This window comes from Trichomonas vaginalis, chromosome V (assembly GCF_026262505.1).
Source record: "Trichomonas vaginalis G3 chromosome V, whole genome shotgun sequence".
Lineage (NCBI taxonomy): Eukaryota > Parabasalia > Trichomonadida > Trichomonadidae > Trichomonas > Trichomonas vaginalis.
The window spans coordinates 7,643,944-7,665,174 of record NC_067207.1 but is presented as its reverse complement, the minus strand read 5'-3'; the positions used below and the strand labels follow the sequence as shown (position 1 = coordinate 7,665,174).

The 21,231-nt window shown below is 34.5% G+C and overlaps 9 protein-coding genes and 4 pseudogenes across 13 annotated transcripts, besides 3 other annotated features; 6 read left to right on the top strand and 7 right to left on the bottom strand.

The window, feature by feature from the left end:
• Window positions 1–2,477: part of a mobile genetic element that runs on past the window's edge.
• On the bottom strand, window positions 856–1,398 carry TVAGG3_0296110 (uncharacterized protein; the record flags this gene model as incomplete). The annotated part of the gene is made up of 1 exon (XM_051229312.1): window positions 856–1,398. A coding segment is annotated over one exon (543 nt), but the record flags the coding sequence as incomplete, so codon positions are not given.
• Window positions 2,478–2,840: 363 nt separating the features above from the next.
• Window positions 2,841–21,231: part of a mobile genetic element that runs on past the window's edge.
• TVAGG3_0296090 (uncharacterized protein) lies at window positions 3,016–3,342 on the bottom strand (the record flags this gene model as incomplete). Its single annotated transcript, XM_051229311.1, has 1 exon — window positions 3,016–3,342. The coding sequence occupies one exon, from the start codon at window positions 3,340–3,342 to the stop codon at window positions 3,016–3,018; it is 327 nt and encodes a 108-aa protein (XP_051099041.1).
• Window positions 3,343–3,517: a terminal%2Cinverted (terminal inverted repeat of Maverick-1C/1B transposon ID:TVAGG3_0295950).
• TVAGG3_0296080 (protein of unknown function, DUF4107 family) lies at window positions 3,592–4,019 on the bottom strand (the record flags this gene model as incomplete). The annotated part of the gene is made up of 1 exon (XM_051229310.1): window positions 3,592–4,019. A coding segment is annotated over one exon (428 nt), but the record flags the coding sequence as incomplete, so codon positions are not given.
• TVAGG3_0296070 lies at window positions 4,245–4,609 on the bottom strand (annotated as a pseudogene). Its single transcript has one exon. A coding segment is annotated over exon 1 (365 nt).
• Window positions 5,175–6,028, top strand: TVAGG3_0296060 (annotated as a pseudogene). Its single transcript has one exon. A coding segment is annotated over exon 1 (854 nt).
• On the top strand, window positions 8,983–9,904 carry TVAGG3_0296050 (organellar and viral DNA polymerase type B; the record flags this gene model as incomplete). The annotated part of the gene is made up of 1 exon (XM_051229309.1): window positions 8,983–9,904. A coding segment is annotated over one exon (922 nt), but the record flags the coding sequence as incomplete, so codon positions are not given.
• Window positions 12,789–15,104, top strand: TVAGG3_0296040 (uncharacterized protein; the record flags this gene model as incomplete). The annotated part of the gene is made up of 1 exon (XM_051229308.1): window positions 12,789–15,104. The coding sequence occupies one exon, from the start codon at window positions 12,789–12,791 to the stop codon at window positions 15,102–15,104; it is 2,316 nt and encodes a 771-aa protein (XP_051099038.1).
• On the bottom strand, window positions 15,370–15,843 carry TVAGG3_0296030 (uncharacterized protein; the record flags this gene model as incomplete). Its single annotated transcript, XM_051229307.1, has 1 exon — window positions 15,370–15,843. One exon carries the CDS (start codon window positions 15,841–15,843, stop codon window positions 15,370–15,372), a length of 474 nt encoding a protein of 157 aa, XP_051099037.1.
• On the top strand, window positions 15,933–18,134 carry TVAGG3_0296020 (annotated as a pseudogene). Its single transcript has one exon. A coding segment is annotated over exon 1 (2,202 nt).
• Window positions 18,405–18,871, top strand: TVAGG3_0296010 (annotated as a pseudogene). Its single transcript has one exon. A coding segment is annotated over exon 1 (467 nt).
• TVAGG3_0296000 (organellar and viral DNA polymerase type B) lies at window positions 19,138–19,503 on the top strand (the record flags this gene model as incomplete). Its single annotated transcript, XM_001293718.1, has 1 exon — window positions 19,138–19,503. The coding sequence occupies one exon, from the start codon at window positions 19,138–19,140 to the stop codon at window positions 19,501–19,503; it is 366 nt and encodes a 121-aa protein (XP_001293719.1).
• Window positions 19,795–20,511, bottom strand: TVAGG3_0295990 (uncharacterized protein; the record flags this gene model as incomplete). The annotated part of the gene is made up of 1 exon (XM_051229306.1): window positions 19,795–20,511. The coding sequence occupies one exon, from the start codon at window positions 20,509–20,511 to the stop codon at window positions 19,795–19,797; it is 717 nt and encodes a 238-aa protein (XP_051099036.1).
• Window positions 20,677–20,937, bottom strand: TVAGG3_0295980 (uncharacterized protein; the record flags this gene model as incomplete). Its single annotated transcript, XM_051229305.1, has 1 exon — window positions 20,677–20,937. The coding sequence occupies one exon, from the start codon at window positions 20,935–20,937 to the stop codon at window positions 20,677–20,679; it is 261 nt and encodes an 86-aa protein (XP_051099035.1).

Below are 21,231 nucleotides of genomic sequence, written 5' to 3'. Positions count from 1 at the left end.
CCATAAAGTCTTCTGAGTCAGCAAATGAATGCCAAGCCAAAAGTTTGAACGGTCTCCATTTGTATATTGAGTTTTTTGACCTCCTTTATGAGTCCATACTTTCACATATGGCATAATAGAACTTTGCATTTCAGGGTTAATAGTTGTTGTGAAGTTGTTGTTAAAGTTCATAGCATCTAATGTCAAGTTGTATGACCTCATATCCTCAACTGTAGAATATTCTTCTCTGGATAATATTTGCCATCTATGTTTATATGATATTTAATACCAGGGTTGTAGAAACAAGAATAGTCATTTATAGTTCGTCTGAACAGTACAAACATAGTATCTGCATGTTTCATTGCAGTTGTTAAAGCAATATCTGTTCTTGCACCTGTGGCTCCTGGATTTTGGTTTCCAACTTCACCTGCAAAGTCTTTGACAGATATTTGGTGTATAGGGAACATAAGTGGAACTGCAATATATTTGGCAGCTAAAGCATTGAAATATCTGGGTCCAACATATAGACTGCAAGTCTGCTTTCTATTCTCTTGCATTCAAATTTTTCGCATGTGAACTTAACTGGGTCCCAAGCAGTCCAGCAGCATTGAAATAATAGTTTACTTCATTGTTGAAGTTTGAGAAACCAAAGTCTAAGTCAACTTTGTCTTTGCAAAATTCGGCGAATGACGTTTGATTTGTTCCCTTTACGTCTGTAATAGTGAATGGGTCTTGTGTTGGTGCAATGACTAAGTTATTTTTGCTTGGAGTAAGTTCAATAGAAATTTTTCCTGCCCAGTTTGGTAAGTATCTTAAAAACCTGAAGATGAGGAAAGATGACAAAGGAACTCTAAGTTTCAGTTTTACTTTGGTTACTGCTGCTGCAGTTTGTCCAGAAAGGTTAACATAAACTCCTGGAAAGTTAGGGTCAAGTCTTCTTATTTTCTCAATAGTTGCATACTGGTCTGTTTGTTCTCTAGCTTGTGGTTGTACTGAGTTTCTCAAAGCGAACCATTCATAGTTTGCCCATGTTACTGTTTGAACTAAGTCAGAGTTAGAATATATCTTATATCCCATGAAAACTTCTGGAGCATATTGGTATCCGACATAGAAAATTCCATTGCAACCTTTCTTGTCAGACAACTTGGCAGAAGGTTTTATTTCAATGTCTTGTTCCACGTATAAGAATGAGTTGTCAATAGAAATAATATGAAACCTGTCGCAAGCAATATCTACTGTTGTTGAAGAACCTTCTCCAAACTCACCTACGTTTCCATAAGAAACAGCAGTTGTATATTCATAAGTTCCAGGAACTATTTCTGACCTTCTAATGGCATTGTCGCATTCGTTATACCATTCGGAAACATTTCCGTTCATGGTATCCAAAACTGTTGGCGTTATATTCTGAGCGGCGTACATTTCATATGGGTAAAAATATAGAATAGTTGGATTGATAAAGAACCCACCCGGACCAAGCTTTACTTTCTTCCTGGCTGACTTTTTAACTGAATCTTTAACTCTTCTTTTCCTTCATTGCCACTACTTTCACTAGATGAAGTTACTTCTTCACTACTTTCACTTTGTTCTACTCTTCTCTTCTTCTTTGGTGTCGCTTTTGGTAACTTGCCCTCTGCTTCAAGTTGTAGCATCTTTGCCTCATGTTCACCTAGTATGTTGTAAATTTCCATGTCCTTTTTGCCTTTGGGCTCTGGTCGCCCATCTCAGGTAACCTATATCCTAGAAAGATTTTGTCATAGTTTGTATTTGAGTCTTCGCTTATTGTTTGCATGACTCTTTCCTGAGTTTCCGGTTCAAGCTCTTCAAATATAGCTTGTCCATATGGAATAAGCTCGTTTCCAAATATATGTTTTGTAGCCATTCTGGTTTTCTTTCCATGTAACCAATAATATCTTTTGTGAATGGGAAAGCTTTTACCAACGTTTCAGTCTTGCGTCATTTATTTCTGTAGTTGGTTTTATTTTGTCATGGAACATGTTTTTCAATACTAACATTTCATTTGGTACTGTCCATTTGAGTTTTCTTAAATATTCACCCCTTCTCATTTCATTGTCTGCAAAGTAAGTTTTTATGACATTTTGCAAACTTTCGTTTTGCAAAGTCATGTACAATAGGTTCTCTTCCTTCTCTCTCCCTAACTCTCTTTCTAAACTCTTCACCAAATATACCATCTCTATGGTTCTGTGTAGTTCTTTGAGATAAATGTTCTAGAACGTCAGGTGTTATATTTCCATCAGCCATGTTCATTTCATACTGGTCCAAATATCTGCATCTTTCATATCTTTCAATGGCATTAAAGCCGCGCTGAAAATACCCGTTATATCTGGTTCACCATTCACTTCCATTGCGTCTACAACTTCTTGGAATTGAGGTTGTAAGTTTATGAACCACCTATCCGGATTAGCTTTATGACCCCATCTCATTGTAGTTCCATAGTCTGCAGAAACAAAAGTAGGTTTGTTTCCATATTGGTTAGGTTCTGAATGAACTTTAAACAATGTTTCATTTCTATATGTTTTGTTGAAATTTAACCTTTTATTTTCACCGAGTTCAGCCAAAGATTGAACGTTATATGGTCGTAAGTAAAAAGGATTATTGTATTTGCGTACATTTTCTTTCAGTACTTCCATTCTATGCTGAATATTTTCATCTGGTGTTGGAGTCTTTTGTATGTCGGCAAACATTTTTCGATATTCTTCTACTATGTCAGCCGAATTTTTTTTAGACTCTTGGAAATATTCCATATTCTCCGCATACTCTTGTTGAGGGTCAAGATTTTTCGGCTGTTCCAAATCTTCATCTAGTTCTGTGAAGTTAGTTTCCAAAGGAGGGACTTGTTCGTTAGTTAGTATACCTAAGTCGTGTACTGAGGCACTGCGCGCCTCCGTACACAACTTAGCTGTTTTGACACTTTACAAAACCAGTAACGTATATTTTACAACACAAACACCAACTTAACCTTAAATATTTATAAAGCCGCCAACCACTTCACCTCACTACTGTAAAAAATAAACGTTCTCACTTACAAAAGTATTGCAACTCTTCCCATTGCTGTGCTTCACATAATAGTTCATATTCTTCAGTATCGCTGCTGTCGCTCCAATCGTCAGAGTCAAAATCACTGTCATAGTTTATACCTGTAAGTTTTGACAAAGCTAATGAAACACGTTTACCGTTTGTATCGTATGCTTGTATAAACTTTCCATTCTTCATTCCTTCATAAACGCTCAAACTAACTTTACCCTTTCTCCCTCGTATCTGATAGAATGTATTTTCACGAGGAACGAAGAACAAATTCTTGAACTCATGACCGTTGTAGTTTGTTATCTCAATAGTTTTCGTCATTACATCCAAATAAAATAAAAAATAAACTTAAAAATAAAATAAAAAATTAATGATATCACCACCCTCACACGTATGAAAACATCCATTTAAATTTAGGTGAAGTGGTGAGATCTCACCTCTTTTTTCACCTGTTTTTTCACCCTGTTGAATTCATTGCTTTATAACTCTCTTCCTTGGTTTCTTTTTAGTTGCTTTCTTCACGTCTGTCTCCAACTTGACTGTCTTTCTTCTTCGCCGTAATGATACCAGTTACTTCCACCAGTCAATGGGTCAAATGGTCTTTCGTAAGGGTTTCCATACATTCCATAGGGACCATACGGAAGAACTACTGGTGGAGAAGAAACATTTTCTTTAGTTCCATCGACTCTATTTAAATGCATTGTTTCACCTTTCATCTGGTCATTAAAGTCTTTTGCATGTTTTGCAAACTCATCATCCTTTCCTAAAGCATTTTCTGACTCAGTCGCAACCAAATTGGATGCTTTATTTATGAGCCCTATTTTATTTAATCTTAACTTCTTTGCAACCCAGCCTCCAATCTTTCCTTTATTTGCATCTAATGTCTTCGAAACTCTTCCTCCACTCATTTTATTTACTGCGTCATAAGCTCCAAGTGCTTTTGCTCCAAATGCTAATGCTTTTGTTCCCATTGCGCCTAAAGCTGCCCAAGCTACCATTTACACCATATTAAAATCATCTCTCTTCAATATTATCTCATAAAAGTTCTCGTTACTGGAGAAAGTCAATGAAACATAAACATTCTCACGGGCTTCGCCCTCACCGCTTTGCGGTCTATCTAACTTCTTTCTTATATCATCTATACGCTTCAAAATGTCTGAACAATTGCTAACATCTTCTACAACAGTTATTTCATCATGAATGACCTTCAAGAACAAGCTCATTTAATATGCTATTAAAATCATCTCAATAATGAGTCCATCCTTTCCATCTTTAGGTAGCACAACATCTTTCATTGAAGAAGGTTCGACAAGTCTTATGTTAAACTTACTGACAAAGTTTGTTATACTATAATGCTTCGGCGGCGAATACATATAGTTTGAAAGACATAATATAGATTCTTCGGCAAATTCACTTATACTGGATTTTATAACAATGTTCTCACGAGACCAAACGCCACCAATTGACAATCTTGTAAGCAATCCTGCTGAACCTTCAACTGTAAACGTCGATGGTAACATTCCACGAAGGTCATCTATTGACATCGTTGAGTCACTGTATTTAAATATTTTCTTAAAGCAATCGTCATTATCTAACCATGCAATAGCTTTGAAGTTTTCATTGAATATACATCTGCTTCATTAAATGTAAAACCTGACTTCTTTGCAGAGACGACTTTAAAATCTATTGCATTTGTTTCAAAATTATATGCTATGGTAACTTCTGAAGGTAATGGATGTCCTTCCGCAGTCAGTTGTTCTCTCACTACCGTTTGAAGCTTTGTGTTAAAAACTTTCATGTCATCTCCTGTATCTAAGTTCACATACACAGCAACAGGAAAACTATCTTGCTTCTTTGTTTCATCATTATATCTCAAAACATTAAAGTTCTTCAATAATATTGTTCTTCCTGCTGGAATACTTCTAACTTGTCTTATTTCAATAGCTTTCTCACCTCCTACATACTCTACCCAGTGTCTTGGATATTCATAAGTATACTGACTTTCTTGAATTTTGGTTGGTTTCATCATAACATGTTCATAGTATATCTTTATACTCTTGTCAGTTAGACTCGGTGCTATGTTCTGAATATTTCTGACTTGCATTTTTAATGGAGATAAAATGAAGCATTTAATACATGACGTAGATGAAGACATGAATGAAACTACAGACAAACTTAACTCTTCTCTTATTCTTCCTTTCAGCAAAGATTATGAATTCTGTTCAAATGGTGTTTATTTCTATTGTGGAAAGATGGGTCAGGAAAGACATTCAACCTCATTCGTCATATACTCATAACAGAGCGTTTAGGAAACGACTCTTACTATGACCAAATCATTATATCAGCAACTTCAGACTCTATGGACTCAACAGCGAAAACATTCATGAGTAAAGTTCAAGCATCTGTCGTTAAAGTTCCAGACAGTGAACTCATTGAATTTCTTCAACGTTACATTCGACGTAAGAGAAAATATTATGCCATCGTTGAATTTATACAGTCAGGAATGCAAAAGACTTCAGAAGAGATGGAAAGAATTATTGACAAACACCACTTACGTCAGTACTCAGGAGTTTACGATATGAAACGACTGACAAACTACATTCTGTCAAAACTTTCAAAATACCCCTTCAAAAAGTATCCTTCAAATACTCTGCTCGTTTGTGACGACTTCGCCGGAAAAGGTTTAGTGTCAAAGCCTGACTCACCATTAGCTAACATCATAACTAAAGTCAGACATTACCATTTAACTGTAGCAATACTTATGCAAACATGGCGTTTCCTTGCTTTAAACATAAAACGTCTCATAACTGACTTCGTTATCTTTCAAGGTTTCTCACGTTATGATATTGAACTCATTTGGAAACAGTCAGGTATAACATTACCTTTTGAAGAAATTTGGGAAGCATATAAGTCTCTCATCTCTCCTCGTTCATACCTTGAGATTCATATCATGACTAATACCATTAAAGTCAAAAATATTCCATGGGAACGACCAACATTGTTTTAAAGTTTAACCTTCAATTGACTGATGGTAAACAAATTCCATGCATCTCTGTCGCCATTTCTGTTAATATTTTTGCTGTCATTCATATCATCCACTTCCCCATCCGTTAGCTTTTGAGGATATGCGTTAGAATAGCTGTTCTTAAATGAAGGCTTTTCACCTTTGAGAGCATAAACTCTATAACTTTCTGCATACTTTATGTTTGAACCTCCTGAGCCATCATTGACATAAATTTTTATAGGTTTCCACCCTTTGTTCATATTCCTGCTTCTTCCCTTTGCTCTTTTGTTCAGTAGTTCTACATCTTTATACACAACACCTGTCTCGGTGAATTCAACAATATTTTCATTCGTTAGCTTTACATTCAAACCCTTGTCGAGTATATTGTTCATTTCATACATATAAAAGGTTTTTATTCTATATGAAATGAGAAGCAAATCCATCTTAGCTGGTGCCGTTAATGTTCCAATTGAACCAACATCAAATGTTGACTCACGAACGACAAACAATATTGTCATAAAGAACTATAGTTCAGAGTGTTTGAAAGAAAAAGAACCAGAACTGAAATCCGTGAATTTAAACTCAGCTTCAAGTGCAAACGCTACATCAGATGTTAAGTTAGAGTATCCACCACTGGACCAAATTCTTTCAAGAGAAGCCAACGACAACCCTTACATAAATGTTCAAACAAATCCTTCAGATAACGTAGACCATTACCTTCTTCAGTTATACCAAACTATCTTACTCAAAGACGATAAGAAGCTTTTGATAAATCTTATAAGTAAGAACCAAATAATTCTAACAAAGGAGGACCTTGAAAATGTTATATCACGAATAACAGGGAAACAATGTGTCATTGACTATCTCGACCCTGAAATCGAATGCTGTGGTCAAACGCCACCATTCATGAAAATAGGTAACATCCGCATCATTGAAACACCAGGTACCAGGAGTTGAGTTTAAGTATAAATATTCGAACGAGTATACAAAACTTTCAACAGAATATAAACTTTGCTTGAAATATGTTAAATTAAAGCAATTTGTAATATCTATCCAAAACTTCTTCAACAGTATCGAACTCATCTTCATAATGCAAACCTAATCTTATTGACTTGGTGCAGTTTTCACTAACACAATATTTTTCTGTTCTCTTGACTGACATAACTAATTCATTTGTTTCATCAAACAGCAACAACCAAAGTTCATGACCTAATACATAACATTCATACTTTATATTTTTAGCTCTGAGTTCTCTTGTAAGCTGTTGCATTTAATATTTTCTAAAAAGTCAACTTCAACAGTCATTCGCACTGGTGCCTTCAGTTCTACAGGCTCGCCCTGAAAGTCAACTAGTCTGAATTGCATGTCTTTCAAATTATGAGGACTAATGCGAACCCATTTACCTAAATGAGTTGCTATGACAGGAACGTTTGGAATGAACATTGAATTGACTGCATAACAGAAGGATTTATATTCTACTGAACCTTTACTATTAACTCCTGAAATGCCTGTGACATTAGCTATTTTAGACTCAATGTACAAACAATTACCATAACATACGTATGGAACAGATTTCATCTCAATCGTTTTGTCAACACTTTTCAAAGGAAATGTCATATGGTATGCTCCCAAAAGAAGTTGTACTCTATGACTCATTCGTGTTATCTTGAACTCTTTCTTGCTACTGAACTTCAATGTTCCCTCAGAAGAGAGTTCGACATCTATGTTGTCAATAGTTTCTTCATTTATGAGAGTATCTATGACTCCAGCAATTTTATCTATTCTATACTCTGCTCTGTTAGGAAATGTTATAAAACTTCTTTTGTCATCTATTTCAATCTCTATGAAATCTGTTTCATCTGTTATGACAAAAGTTGCGATAGTATTGAAGTCAACAACTCTGAAAGCAAGCGCCTCATTCTGAAGACCTAAGTTTGTTTGTAGCTTTACTGTCCCGTATTCGTTTGGGTCTGTACTTTGCAAATAGAACAACATTTTATTCTCATTAAAATATGACTATTGCTGCATATGCGTATGAAACAAATGAAGCAAGAAGAGCACATGAACTAGTAAACGAAAACTCAACTTTAACCATTGAAGGCAATGATTTAGTCATTGACGATGGAAAAACTAAAAAAGTCATTGATTTCGATACTTTTAACACTTATGACCCATTCATTACAATAAGTAAAGTTCCTATCATAAATGATGGAACGGTGCAATATATAAATTCTACAGTAGATGCCTCATTAGTGAAAGTACTGAATGTTCTCATTGAATTGTTAAAGAGCTTTCGATTTGACGACAACATTAAATGCCTAAAGAATTTAGTCATGAATGAGAAACAAATTCTCGCGTTGCTGGTAGCAGTAATGATGTACACCTTATGACATTAGAATATTATAACGAACATAAAGATGAACTGAAAGGAGAGAAGGGTGACACCGGACCACAGGAATACAAGGAATACAAGAATACAAGGAATACAAGGACCTCAAGGCGAAAAACGGTTTGGATGGAAAGGATGGAAAGGATGGAAAAACTGCTAAATCATGGATATGGGACCTTATAAATACTGGTTTAACAGCTGCTTCATATGGAGTTCTTCAATACCAAATCGGAAAGATATGGGCAGTACTTGGTGAAGAAGCTTTAGATGACGTTAAAAATGCTTTGAACTTCATTTCAAATGGTTCGGATACTATTAAAACTTTATCTGGTTGGATGCAAGAAACAAGGAGTCAAATAGATACTGTAAGACGTATAGCAAACAATGCACGTACGGGATTGGATACTTTACGAGAAGCACAAAATACACTAAAGGAAGCAAATGATATTTCTTGGCTCAGTATCAGACATGCATGAAGATTGGCTTAAAGGTATTGAACAAATCTTTAAAAAATCACAGTCAGTCTATTGCTGACTACAAGAAAAGTATAGATTTTTTACATAGTGCTATGGACGTACATGATGGAAGCATAAGGAACTTACTTAATGCTAACAATAACTTACCAGGAACTATTAAAGCATTTATAAAGTCCTTTGTAAAACCTGGTGCTCTAACATTTAGGTCTTTGAGAGCAAGAGCATTGAAGTCAAGAGATGCAGAAACTCCAACAGAACCTACAGAAGGAACTGAAACAACAGAAACTCCAGAAGAACCACCAAAACCAACAGCTAATGAAATATTGTTCGAATATTTTCCAAGGTACTCTGTTCTCATTGCATACATTCAAGAAATACTTAAGAAAGCAGACTTGACTTTAGGAGATGATGAAAGTTCTGTATATCTTTCGTTCCAGTTTCAAATAGCAGAACTTTTGAGACAGATATGCTTAATGTATGACAACATCTCTGATTTCACAAGATATGATGACGACCATGACCCCGAACACGGTGAAGAAGAAGTTTTACAAACATCCATTAAGACAGGAAAGGTTTTAACTCAAAGTCTCATTATTGACACCAAAGATGGCGAAGTGGACGTTCTTCAAGAGCTGAAGAAAAATACTTCTTCGGGAGGTGGTGGTAGGCATGAACTTGAAATAAATGAGATAGAAGAGAAATTAGCCGAAAAAGCAGATAAAGAACATAAACACAATATCTCCGATATAAATGAACTTCAAGCTACATTAAATAGTAAAGCGGACAAAAATGAACTTGACGCAATGAACAAAGTTTTGAAATCTCATAAACACAATATCTCCGATATAAATGAACTTCAAGCTACATTAAATAGTAAAGCGGACAAGAACCACGTTCATTATATAACTTCAGACGAACAGATTATAACGGACTACCATGGATATTTAACACGAAGTGATGAAGCGAAGACAAAAAATGTTAATGAAAGAAGATATAAATACATTCGTGCTAAAGGTTATGACATAAGCTGTACTGTACAGTATGATGTAGCTAAAGCACCAGAAGCATTTGGTTATACCGGTGAAATTTATGCCTCTACTTTCAATGTTAACGGTGTATTAGTTGAACCAAGATTTACTTTGAGAGTTAAGTCAAAAATAACGTTTGAAGATGCTATTAAAAGTAAAGCTGACAAAGTTGAACTCGAAGCAATGAACAAAGTTTTGAAATCTCATAAACACAGCATCTCCGATATAAATGAACTTCAAGCTACATTAGACAGTAAAGCCGACAAGAACCATACACATAAATCCTTCACTACTGTTAGAGCAGACGACATAATATTGAACTTTGACCTTGGTTCAAGTGCACCTTTAGAGAATCCAAGTACAAGCGTAAAAGATACTCTTAACAATTTAGATAAGAGTTGCAGGAATATCGAAGATCATGCCAGAAACTTTGAAGCATATGAACTACCAACAATGTTAGATAAGAAAGCTGACAAGAACCATACACATAAATCCTTCACTACTGTTAGAGCAGACGACATAATATTGAACTTTGACCTTGGTTCAAGTGCACCTTTAGAGAATCCAAGTACAAGCGTAAAAGATACTCTTAACAATTTAGATAAGAGTTGCAGGAATATCGAAGATCATGCCAGAAACTTTGAAGCATATGAACTACCAACAATGTTAGATAAGAAAGCAGACAAAACAGAGCTTCAAACATTAAAGACAGAAATACTTCAAACATTATATCCCATTGGTTCTATTTATACGTCAATGAACTCAACAAATCCAGAAACAGTTTTAGGTTTTGGTACATGGCAGCAGATTGTAGACAAATTCTTATACTGTGCTAACTCTTCAAAGCAAACGGGTGGTTCAAAGAAAATTAAAGAAGCAAACCTTCCACCGCACACTCATACAGGAACTACAAACTTTTCTGGCGACCATAGCCACTCATTAAGAGACCACCCATTATACAACTCAGAGTATGAAGCTGGCAATGACGTTTTATCTCCATCTTATAACAATGCAGCAAAAAAGATTTTTCGACAAACTGAACCGGGAGGAAATCATGTCCATACTTTCACAACAAATCCAACAGGCTCGGGTAAAGATTACATGCCACCATTTGTGACTATATTCGCATGGTACCGCGTTCAATGAACTCGCTTGAGCCTAGAATAAAATCTTTAACTTTACATAAATGAGCTTGAAAGAAGTATTCGAAAAACATCCATGGAGGTCATTTAAGAAATTCAATGAAGCTGCAAAGAGTTGGGGATTTACTAACAGAGCTGAAGTGAAAAGGTTCTTTGACAAAAATGTTGTACATCAAACAAAAATAAACCCTTACGACTACTTTTTACCAATTTACTCCAACACTCCTGACGCATACCAATTTGACACTCTCATTCAAAGCAGAAAAGGAGGACATAACCCATTCCTCATCTTCATTAATGTTAACACTCGTAAAGCATATGCATATCCAATGAGGAATAAAGGAACTCATGAAGTTTTAAGAGTTTTACAAAAGTTTGTAGCAGAACATAGCCCAAGTACTTTAACATCAGACCAAGACAGTGCATACCTCAGCAATGAAATCACAGAATTTCTCATTAAGCATAACATAACTCACTACACTACTGAAGACCATAACCATAACATACTCGGTATCATAAACCGCTTCATAAGAACGCTCAGAGATTTAAACCAAGAGCGAGACTTTACCAAAGAAACAATGAAACATTTTCTCGAAGTATATAATTCCTCAACACATTCTACAACAGGACATACACCAAATTCAATGGCACAACAACAAGAAGAAAAGTATATACAAAAGAAACGAAGCCAAACACAAAATATCAGAAATTCAACACAATTTACCCTCATTCCTGGTACAAAAGTTCGTGTAGTTCTTGACGACAAACCGTTGACAAAGAAACGTTTAAGGTTAAGTCGAAATTATTATATTGTAGACTCTACGCAAGGTAATGGATATCTTATAAAAGCTGCCGACGACTCTATTGCGTTTTATCCTCGTCATAAATTAGTTGAAAGTAGTAATGGCAAACTTGCTGAAACCATTGACGAAGCAAAGCGAGGAGTGGTTATTGAAATACTTGGCTATAACATAAACGATGACACTTATAAAGTAAGATATGAAGGAGGCGTTGAAGATGTTATACCATCTAAGAACTTGAGAGAGTCAAAGTCAACACATCTGGGACCATTAGAGCGGGAGTACTGGAAAGACAAAAATAAGCCAGAAAGAATAAGAAAATTCTTCTAAACTTTTTCATTAGATGTAAATCAGACATGAATGAGAACAGTCATGATATCATTAATGGTACCATTTATTTTAACATAAATGTTTTCAGTGTCACCACGTCACCATGTCACCAGGTTAATTAACTTCTCTTAAAAATGATGACAACATGACATTTAGACAACAGTCCAGGAAATAAATTTTATCGTTAATGTTTTCATAAATGTTTTCAGTGTCACCACGTCACCATGTCACCAGGTTAATTAACTTCTCTTAAAAATGATGACAACATGACATTTAGACAACAGTCCAGGAAATAAATTTTATCGTTAATGTTTTCATAAATGTTTTCAGTGTCACCACGTCACCATGTCACCAGGTTAATTAACTTCTCTTAAAAATGATGACAACATGACATTTAGACAACAGTCCAGGAAATAAATTTTATCGTTAATGTTTTCATAAATGTTTTCAGTGTCACCACGTCACCATGTCACCAGGTTAATTAACTTCTCTTAAAAATGATGACAACATGACATTTAGACAACAGTCCAGGAAATTTGATGCAGTCCAAAAATAAAGTTAGTTTTAAAATTATTTTTATTTTTTTATTCCTATATAAATGACAGCAACAAACAACAACAGCAACTATATCGTTTCTGATGAAAAAGTTATTGATTCATTAGCTAAGGAATTAGTTGTGGCAGAAACTAAAACCCTCAACGAAAGAATTGGTGAAAACAAGATTGATTTACATAACTACCTCAAACATGATGGAGGAAGAGGAAGGAAAACTGGTATGGCTTTATTAGTAAATAAAATATCAAATTTAACGATTATAGATGTTGATATCAATAAATCGTACAATGATGAACTTAAAGAAACAGTTAGAAAAGATATTTTATCAAAACTTTCGGATAAAGATGTTATCGTTAAAACCGCTTCAGGAGGTCTTCACATTTATTGCAACACTAATTTCTTCTATGCAGTTTCGAACAGAATGATTAAATGTTATTCCTGCAATGATTATGATATTGATATAATGACTTCTATGGATGATTCAAAGCGTTCTTTAGTAGTTATGGCTGATTCAAGAGTTCGCAAGAATGCAACAGAACCAATCAATACATACTCATTCATTCGTGGAAGTTATGATTCAACATTAACTAGAACAGTGAATGATGATATATTAAATGATTTGAATATTAAGGTAAGAGTTGAACAGAAGAATGAAGAAATAAAGACTATCATGAATGAAAACAAAGATGTAAACATTGACGATAAATTTGCCCAGAGCATAGTTGATGGCATCTGTGATTTTGAAGTACATAATGACGGTGGAAACATGAATTTAGAAAAAGAAGTTACATTATTCACACTGTTTCAAGCAATTAATTCGTTACCTAATCATTTAATTAATGAAGCATACGATAACGTTTATAACTTCTGCAATTTAACTGAAAATGCAAAAAGTAATTTTGAAAAAGCACGTAGTAGATATGCACATTTAATGACTTCTCCATTTGTTTTAGTGAAGATTCTAAAACTATATCAAAAGGAATATTATGATGAATACGTTTTACCTTTATTACATAAGCCAAAAATAACATTTGATATAAAACTTGATGACTCGTTTTTGATAACAGATATTAGACGCAAGGCTGAAAATCATCAGTATAAAAACAGTTCTGAAGTAATTGAGGATTTATCACGTGTAATCCGTTTTGTAGATTGTGGAAACAAATACTTCATTCAAAAGGACTATAATATCCACGACAAAATGAATCAAATATCATTCGTTCTTCAATCAAACATGAAAGAGTCACTTAAAATGATTAAATTATTTAAAGAAGAAGGTAAAACAATAACAGCATGGGATGTACTACTAAATCAATTATCCTCATTAACCGTTAAGGGTGTTTGCTTTAAATCTGATTCTCCAGATGTTTTCTCAACGTTTCAGGGTTATAAATACAACATTCTCGAAAAGCCTGATTACTCAAAAATTGAAATGTTTATGAATTTCATTAAAGAAGCCATATGTGATAATAACGATGAAGTGTATAAATACCTACTCGGCTGGATTGCATCAATGATTCAACATCCTGGAATCAAGAATGAAACAGCAATTATTTTGAAAGGACTTCAGGGAACAGGTAAAAACAGATTCACAGACATTATTTCTGAACTTCTCGCCGGTTATTCATGTAAAAACATTACTGAAATAAGTGAGCTAACGGGTAATTTCAATTCAGTAGTTGAGAATAAAATGTTTCTTGTACTTAATGAACTCAAGAATGTAGGTGAAGATAGACTCGCAAACTTCAACGCTTTGAAATCAATTATAACGGATAATGAGATTAGAATTAATGAAAAGAATCAACCCAGAAGAACTGCTCAGAACGTTGCAAACTTCATTTTCGTAACTAATAACGTTTACCCTGTCAAAATTGAAGTTGGAGACAGAAGATACGTAGTTTTAAGAGTTAATGGTAAATTTAAGGGTCAATTTGATTACTTCAAGAATTTGATGAATTCATGCACAAAGGAATTTTATGATAATTTACTAACATATTTTATGCAATATGACCCTTCATCATTTAATGTACGAATCATACCGATGACTGAAGCCAAACAAGATTTAATTGAATTATCAACAAATCCTTTAGATGTATGGATAAATACACATTATGATGAATTATGTGCAGGTATGACGTGTAAAAATGCTCTATTCTGCAAACCATCAGACATGAAAGACAAAAACTTTCAAATGAGCATTAAAGATAAATGTGAAAGGAAACAGAGAAGAATAGATGGTAAACAAACATGGTGTTATGTTTTGAAAGAAGAAATGAAAGGATTATATAAACAGGTTGAACCAAACGATAATGAGGATTCATTTACTGACGATGAAATACCTGTAAATGAAGCTTTATAAAGTATGATTTGAATTTATTTTTGCATTCAACCCAGGCTGTTGTCAAAATGTCATGTTGTCAGTAATTTTAAGAGAAGTTAATTAACCAGGTGACACACGGTGACGTAGTGACACCTTCAGTTATTCAAAAATAATTCATAAATGCCTTCCTCCTTTCGTACCTGTTGTCAAAATGTCATGTTGTCATCATTTTTAAAAGAAGTTAATTAACCAGGTGACACATGGTGACGTAGTGACACCTTCAGTTCTTCAAAAATATATTTTCTTATAAAGCTTCAGGGTCTATTTCTTCAACCATTTCACTTCCTTCGTCAATGTCAATAGAAGCTTCTTCAACCTTTGGTAAGAATTTCTGTATAACATCTTTGTTCGTTATTGTCTTCAGAGATGAAGGATAATATTTCACATTTGTTTCACCCTTCTTATATTCTTTCTGTTCGGAAAGATTTAAAGCAATACTGAAGAAGTCAATATTAGAGTTCTTTATAACAGTATAATGAGTATCTTTGACATTCACGAAGAAACTCTTTTGTTTCAAAACTACTGCTAACTCTTGTGAAGTATAACGTTTGCGGTCAATGACGATAGCTAATGGTCTGACATACTGACCAAACTTAGATTCTTTCACAAACTTCTTGTTAAAGATAACATTAACATTTGAAGCATTATTGAACTCATTCTTGATGGCAGTAGCGAGAGCATTGTATGAAAAGAACTTGCAATCTTGCATGTGTTTCATTAAAATAAAAATATTAAATTATTTTGAAAAATAACTTTAAAAAATCTAATCTAATTTTTTCAAAAAATATTTTTTATTTCCTACTAAAGATGTATCGGAAGTTGTCTAAGTTAGAACACTCGGAAATAAAACAACTTCTAACAGAAGCTAACATAGAAGTAGCAAAACATTACGCAACAAACAAAAAAGCACTCGCTGACATCCTCAATGACTATAATGGTGCAATAAGTTATGATAGAATTCATGAGTTCATAAAGCCGCAACGCGGCGAGGACGAAGTCCATGCAAGAGCATTTCCTTTAAATGACGTTGCTATTGACTTATATCATAGACGTTCAGTACCTCATGAAGTAAGAAGAGAAATGTTTGACATAACAAATGCAAACGTTGGTGAAACAAGAAGAAGAGACGACACACTGAAACAACAGAGAAGAGAATGTTTAAGAGCGCTATAGAACAAGTTCGCAAAGCTAACGATGTCATTCGTTCCATTGACGACAAACCAAAGAAGGTGAGAGATGGTTAAAGAAAGATGAAGAGAATAGGAAGAGAAATGTGAAGTCAGGCAAATAGACTCATTGACTTTAACATCGAAGCTTTAGATGAACCAAACAGAGACTACTTACACAAACATTTCGGTAAGGTTTTCATGAGACTCTTAGAGAAGATTAAAATAAACTCCCAACAAAGATGGATGGTATGTTATAAACTTGGTGGAAAGTATGAATGTTCTACGTTAAACCTCAATAATATTGGAACATTACTACATCAGCTCTTGAAGGAAGAACTTTATATCAGAGATAGAAGCAAATGCTGCAGGTATTGTTGAAATGCACTATGACTTCGTTCTTGACAAACATAAAGAATCTTACCGAAATAAAGATGTATGATTTAACAGAATATGAAGGCTTAACAATGTCAGATGTAAAGAAAGGCAAACCAAAAAAGAGACCATATAGAGATGAAAGCACACTGACAAATGACCAGAAAGCCATTTTGGAAGCTCTTAAGCAAACAGGAAACCCAGCACTTATAGAAAGCTTTTGGAAAGATAATGGTGAAAAGAAGTTTTATAAGAAGAGAAGCGGTCAGTTCTGGAAGTATCTTTGCACATTACCTATAAATCTTGAACGCTACCAAATCTTCAATGAAAACTGAACAAAAGAACTGCAACACTTATGACAGAAGACAATTGTTTCGTTTATGCTTGCATTCAGGCTGGAGTAGATGGAGAGACTATTGACCACATGAGAGAAGTCATTCGTGTTAGAGACTTTCCTCAAAGTAAAGTACAAGAAATTTCTGACGCAACAGGTATAGCATTTAATGTTACCATTGGTTATTTCAATGACTCAAGACATAATGAAATAAAGAGATACATACCAAAAGAATGTGAAACTGTTAGAACTATTGACTTACTTCTTGTTGAAGACCACTACATGCTAAATGAAAGATTACCAATGACAACATATTTCATTCGCAACTATATAGAAATTCTCAAAGCTTGTGGTGGAATGAACATTGAAAAACAAATGAAGATTTATACAAAGAGAGAAGATAAATATGTAGTTCGTTATGATAGAACAACACCGTTATGGGATGTTATGAAAACATTGTGGGAGTGCAAATATTTCGAACCTATTTCTTATGGAGAACTTTTCACATATACGACTGACTTATATAAACAGAACCTTGCACCATTTAAAGACTTGTCATATGCTCCAAAGTATTGTGTACAACTGAAGAAGAAAGCCGAGTCAAAAGAAGTAAATAAAGCTAAATGTAAGTTCATTCCTGAGCACGTTTTCTTGCTGACTTTGAGTGCAGTACCGATGGCTTTCATAAAGCTTTTAACATCTGTTATGACAGTGAAGATGGTTCAGTGAGTGAAAGCATTTGGGGTCAGAACTGTGCAACAGAATTTTTGGAACGACTTCCTGACAAGAGTTTAATATATTTCCATAACCTCAGTTATGATATAAACTTCATCTTAAGACACATGACAGAAGTGAAAGGAACTCCCATCATTAAAGGTTCACGAACAATGCAAATAACTGGCTTATATAAAGGAAGGGCAATTATTATAAAAGACTCTTACAGTGTTATAAATAAGAAGCTTAAACTATTTCCTGCTATGTTTAACTTACAAACAGGACCGAAAGAAGTATTTCCATACAACTACTACAGCAGTGTTTTGTTAGCAAATGACAACAGAACTGGTGTCATTTCTGAAGCATGTAAGTTTATCCGGGATGCAGATACATTCATGAAAAACATAGATTCCATCAAAGGTTGCAGAATAGATGAGAACCACTTCGACTTAGAAAAGTATAGCACATTTTATTGCAAATAAGATGTAAGAATTTTAAGAGAAGGTTTTGTTAAGTTCCGCAATGACATATTGAAAGAATTTGATTTAAACGTTTATGACTACGTTAGTATTTGTTCAATTGCTAACAAAATTATTTGAGAACAGAGTGTACTTCCCGAATGGAAATTTATATGACCTCTCAAATAAACCAAGAGAATTTATTTCACGCTGTATTCAAGGTGGAAGATGTATGCTGTCAGATAACATTAAACAAAAGAGCGAAAAGAAACTCATTGCTGATTTCGACGCTGTTTCATTATATCCATCCGCTATAGCAAGACTTTATACTTTAGAAGGTATTCCAAAGGTTATGAAGAAAGAAATGTTAAGCACAGAGTATCTCATGAAACATTTATTCGATGACGACCAAAAGGAACCCATTGGTGAAAAGTTTATGTCCGGCTTCTTTGTTCTCATTAAGATAACAGAGATTGGAATACATAGACACTTTCCTTTAATAGTTTGTGACCCTGAACTAAATCCAGAACTTAACGTTCCAGAAGTTCAAACACTTGCTGTTTAATGTATGTTGACCATATAACATTACAAGACCTCATAAAATATCAAGGTGTCAAATGTGAAGTGTTGCAAGGATACTATTACGATGGAAACAGAGATATTAGAATAAGAGATGAAGTAAAGAAGTTGTTGAGTTAAGGTTAAAGTATAAGAAAGAAGGAAATCCTTTGCAAGAAAATATAAAGCTCATTCTGAACAGTATTTATGGCAAAACTATTCTATCTCCTATTGAGTCAAAAATAACCATAGTAAATGACAAAGATGCTATAAGATATGCCATCAGAAACTACAACCATATAGTGAAGTTCGAAGGTTTGGATGGTTCAGATAAAACTATTTTCAAGCTAACGAAAAGTATTTGCAGACACTTTAACTTCTGTCCACTTGGTGTTAACATTCTGTCAATGTCGAAGAGAATAATGTGTGAAGTATTCTGTACTGCTGAAGATATGGGTCTTCAAATATTTTACCAGGACTGCGATAGCATGCATATTTTCAATGAAGACACCCCACTGTTAGCTCAGGAATTTCAGAAGAGATACGGTAGAGAACTTATTGGTAAAACATTAGGTCAGTTCCATTCTGACTTCGCAGAAATAACACCTGGAAAACAAAGTTTAGCATACAAGTCAATATTTTGTGGAAAGAAGACTTACGTAGACTTACTCACGAATGATTTAAATGAAGTTGCATTTCATGCACGTTATAAAGGTGTAAAACAAGACGTTCTTGCTTTAACAGCTAATGAAATGTTTCCTGAAGCTATATAATGCTATTACAATGAAGATAAAAACATTCACATACCTGTTGGAACATATGACAAAGACTCTGAGTTCAGTTTAATGAAACTTTACAAAGCACTTCATGATGGTCAAGAGATTGGATTTGACTTATGTAAGTCTTCTAGTCCCTGCTTTGCTGAAAAGTTTAACTTCTCAATAACGACTAAAACAAGCTTTATTCGTAAGTTGAAGTTCTGAGGTCATTTATTTTTGTCAGCAATGAGGTCATTCGTGATAAAAATAAGCCGCTAGCGGCAAGGGCGAAGCCCATGTGGTCATTTACAATACTGCGATGGTAGAGTTTAAGAGTTGTGCTTCAATGTAGAGACAGTCCTTATGGTCTGGAGGTAAGAACACTGGGCAGTTATGGTCATGAGTGGAGAACATGTCTATCCAAAACTCACGATTGAAGCCAGTTAATTTATAGTATTTAGGATTTGGCAGTGGTGTAATTCTTGTATGACCAATGAACTCATTTTCAACTCCCTTACTTAAGTTTGAATATAATATAGCTTGCTTTCTATCCCAAATGCCAGGTGTTACAATCTTTGAAAATTCATTTTTCCTCGGAAGCATTGCATCATAATTGAAAACATTCTTGAAATCATCACTTGGTTCAGAGATTTGAAATCTTATACGTAATGGATTTTCTTTCTCTTTAGCGACTTCATTGAATGGTGAGAATACAACAAACTGACAGTCATGAGTTCTATCTTCATTTTCATTAAATTCATAATGAAAGTCTATAAGTTGTGGCTGACTACCTTCTTCTTTCAGTTGTGCAAGAAACTCACGTAAAGGCTGTAAAGTTTGTACTTCAATGTTAAACTTTTTCTCGAACATTTCATTAAATGAAATCATACATTGTTGCAATGTTGTATCGTCTTTAAAGTATTTGTATATGTGAATGTTTTGGGCGCTTAAAGACTGTTCGTCATTTTCTATCTCGACTTGAAGTATAAAGTCAACCTTTCTGAAAGCACGTGTTATATACATATTTGTTATGCCAATGTACTTCTCTTCATTTATGTTCACAATCCAGTCTGTTGGAAACTTAAACGTTACTCTGTTCCCCTTTATTTTGACGTCAGGGTTTTCACTACTGAACGCAACAGATAAAGGTATTTGTCTATACATTTAATTCGGATAAAAATAAACCATTTACTCTTTCTTTGCTTCAGCTTCTTTAGCTTTTGCTTCAGCTTCTTCTCTAGCTTTCTTCGCCAGCAAACGTGGGTTCTTCTGTCTTCCAGCAGCTAATGCAGCAAGTTGTTTTTCACTAAGTTTTCTCTTTGGTCTCTCTGGCTTTTGTTCTTGTTTTTGTTCCTTCAGTTCGGATAAAATTTGCTCACGAATTTCTTTCTTCAATGCTTCAACATCTATGACCCCTTGGGTCTTGTCCGTAGGGCTTGTCTGAGTCATTTGACTGCAGAAAAACAAAATTAAAAACTTTAACCGATGTAAAATGAGCTTGTCAAAATCAGAGCGAGAGTCTATTATATTAAATGACGCAAGAGGAATAACAACATCCTTTCTATTACGTAAGTCAGAGTAAAGATGGTAAAATATACGTAAGAAAAAGAAAGGTTCCATTAGCGAATGCAGAAAGCGACAAAATTAAGGTGCATGGCAAGGGTGAAGTCCACGAAGCCCATATAAAACCTTCTATTCAAACTGAAAAGTCAATAGAACCAGAAGAAAAGAAGCCAGATGTAC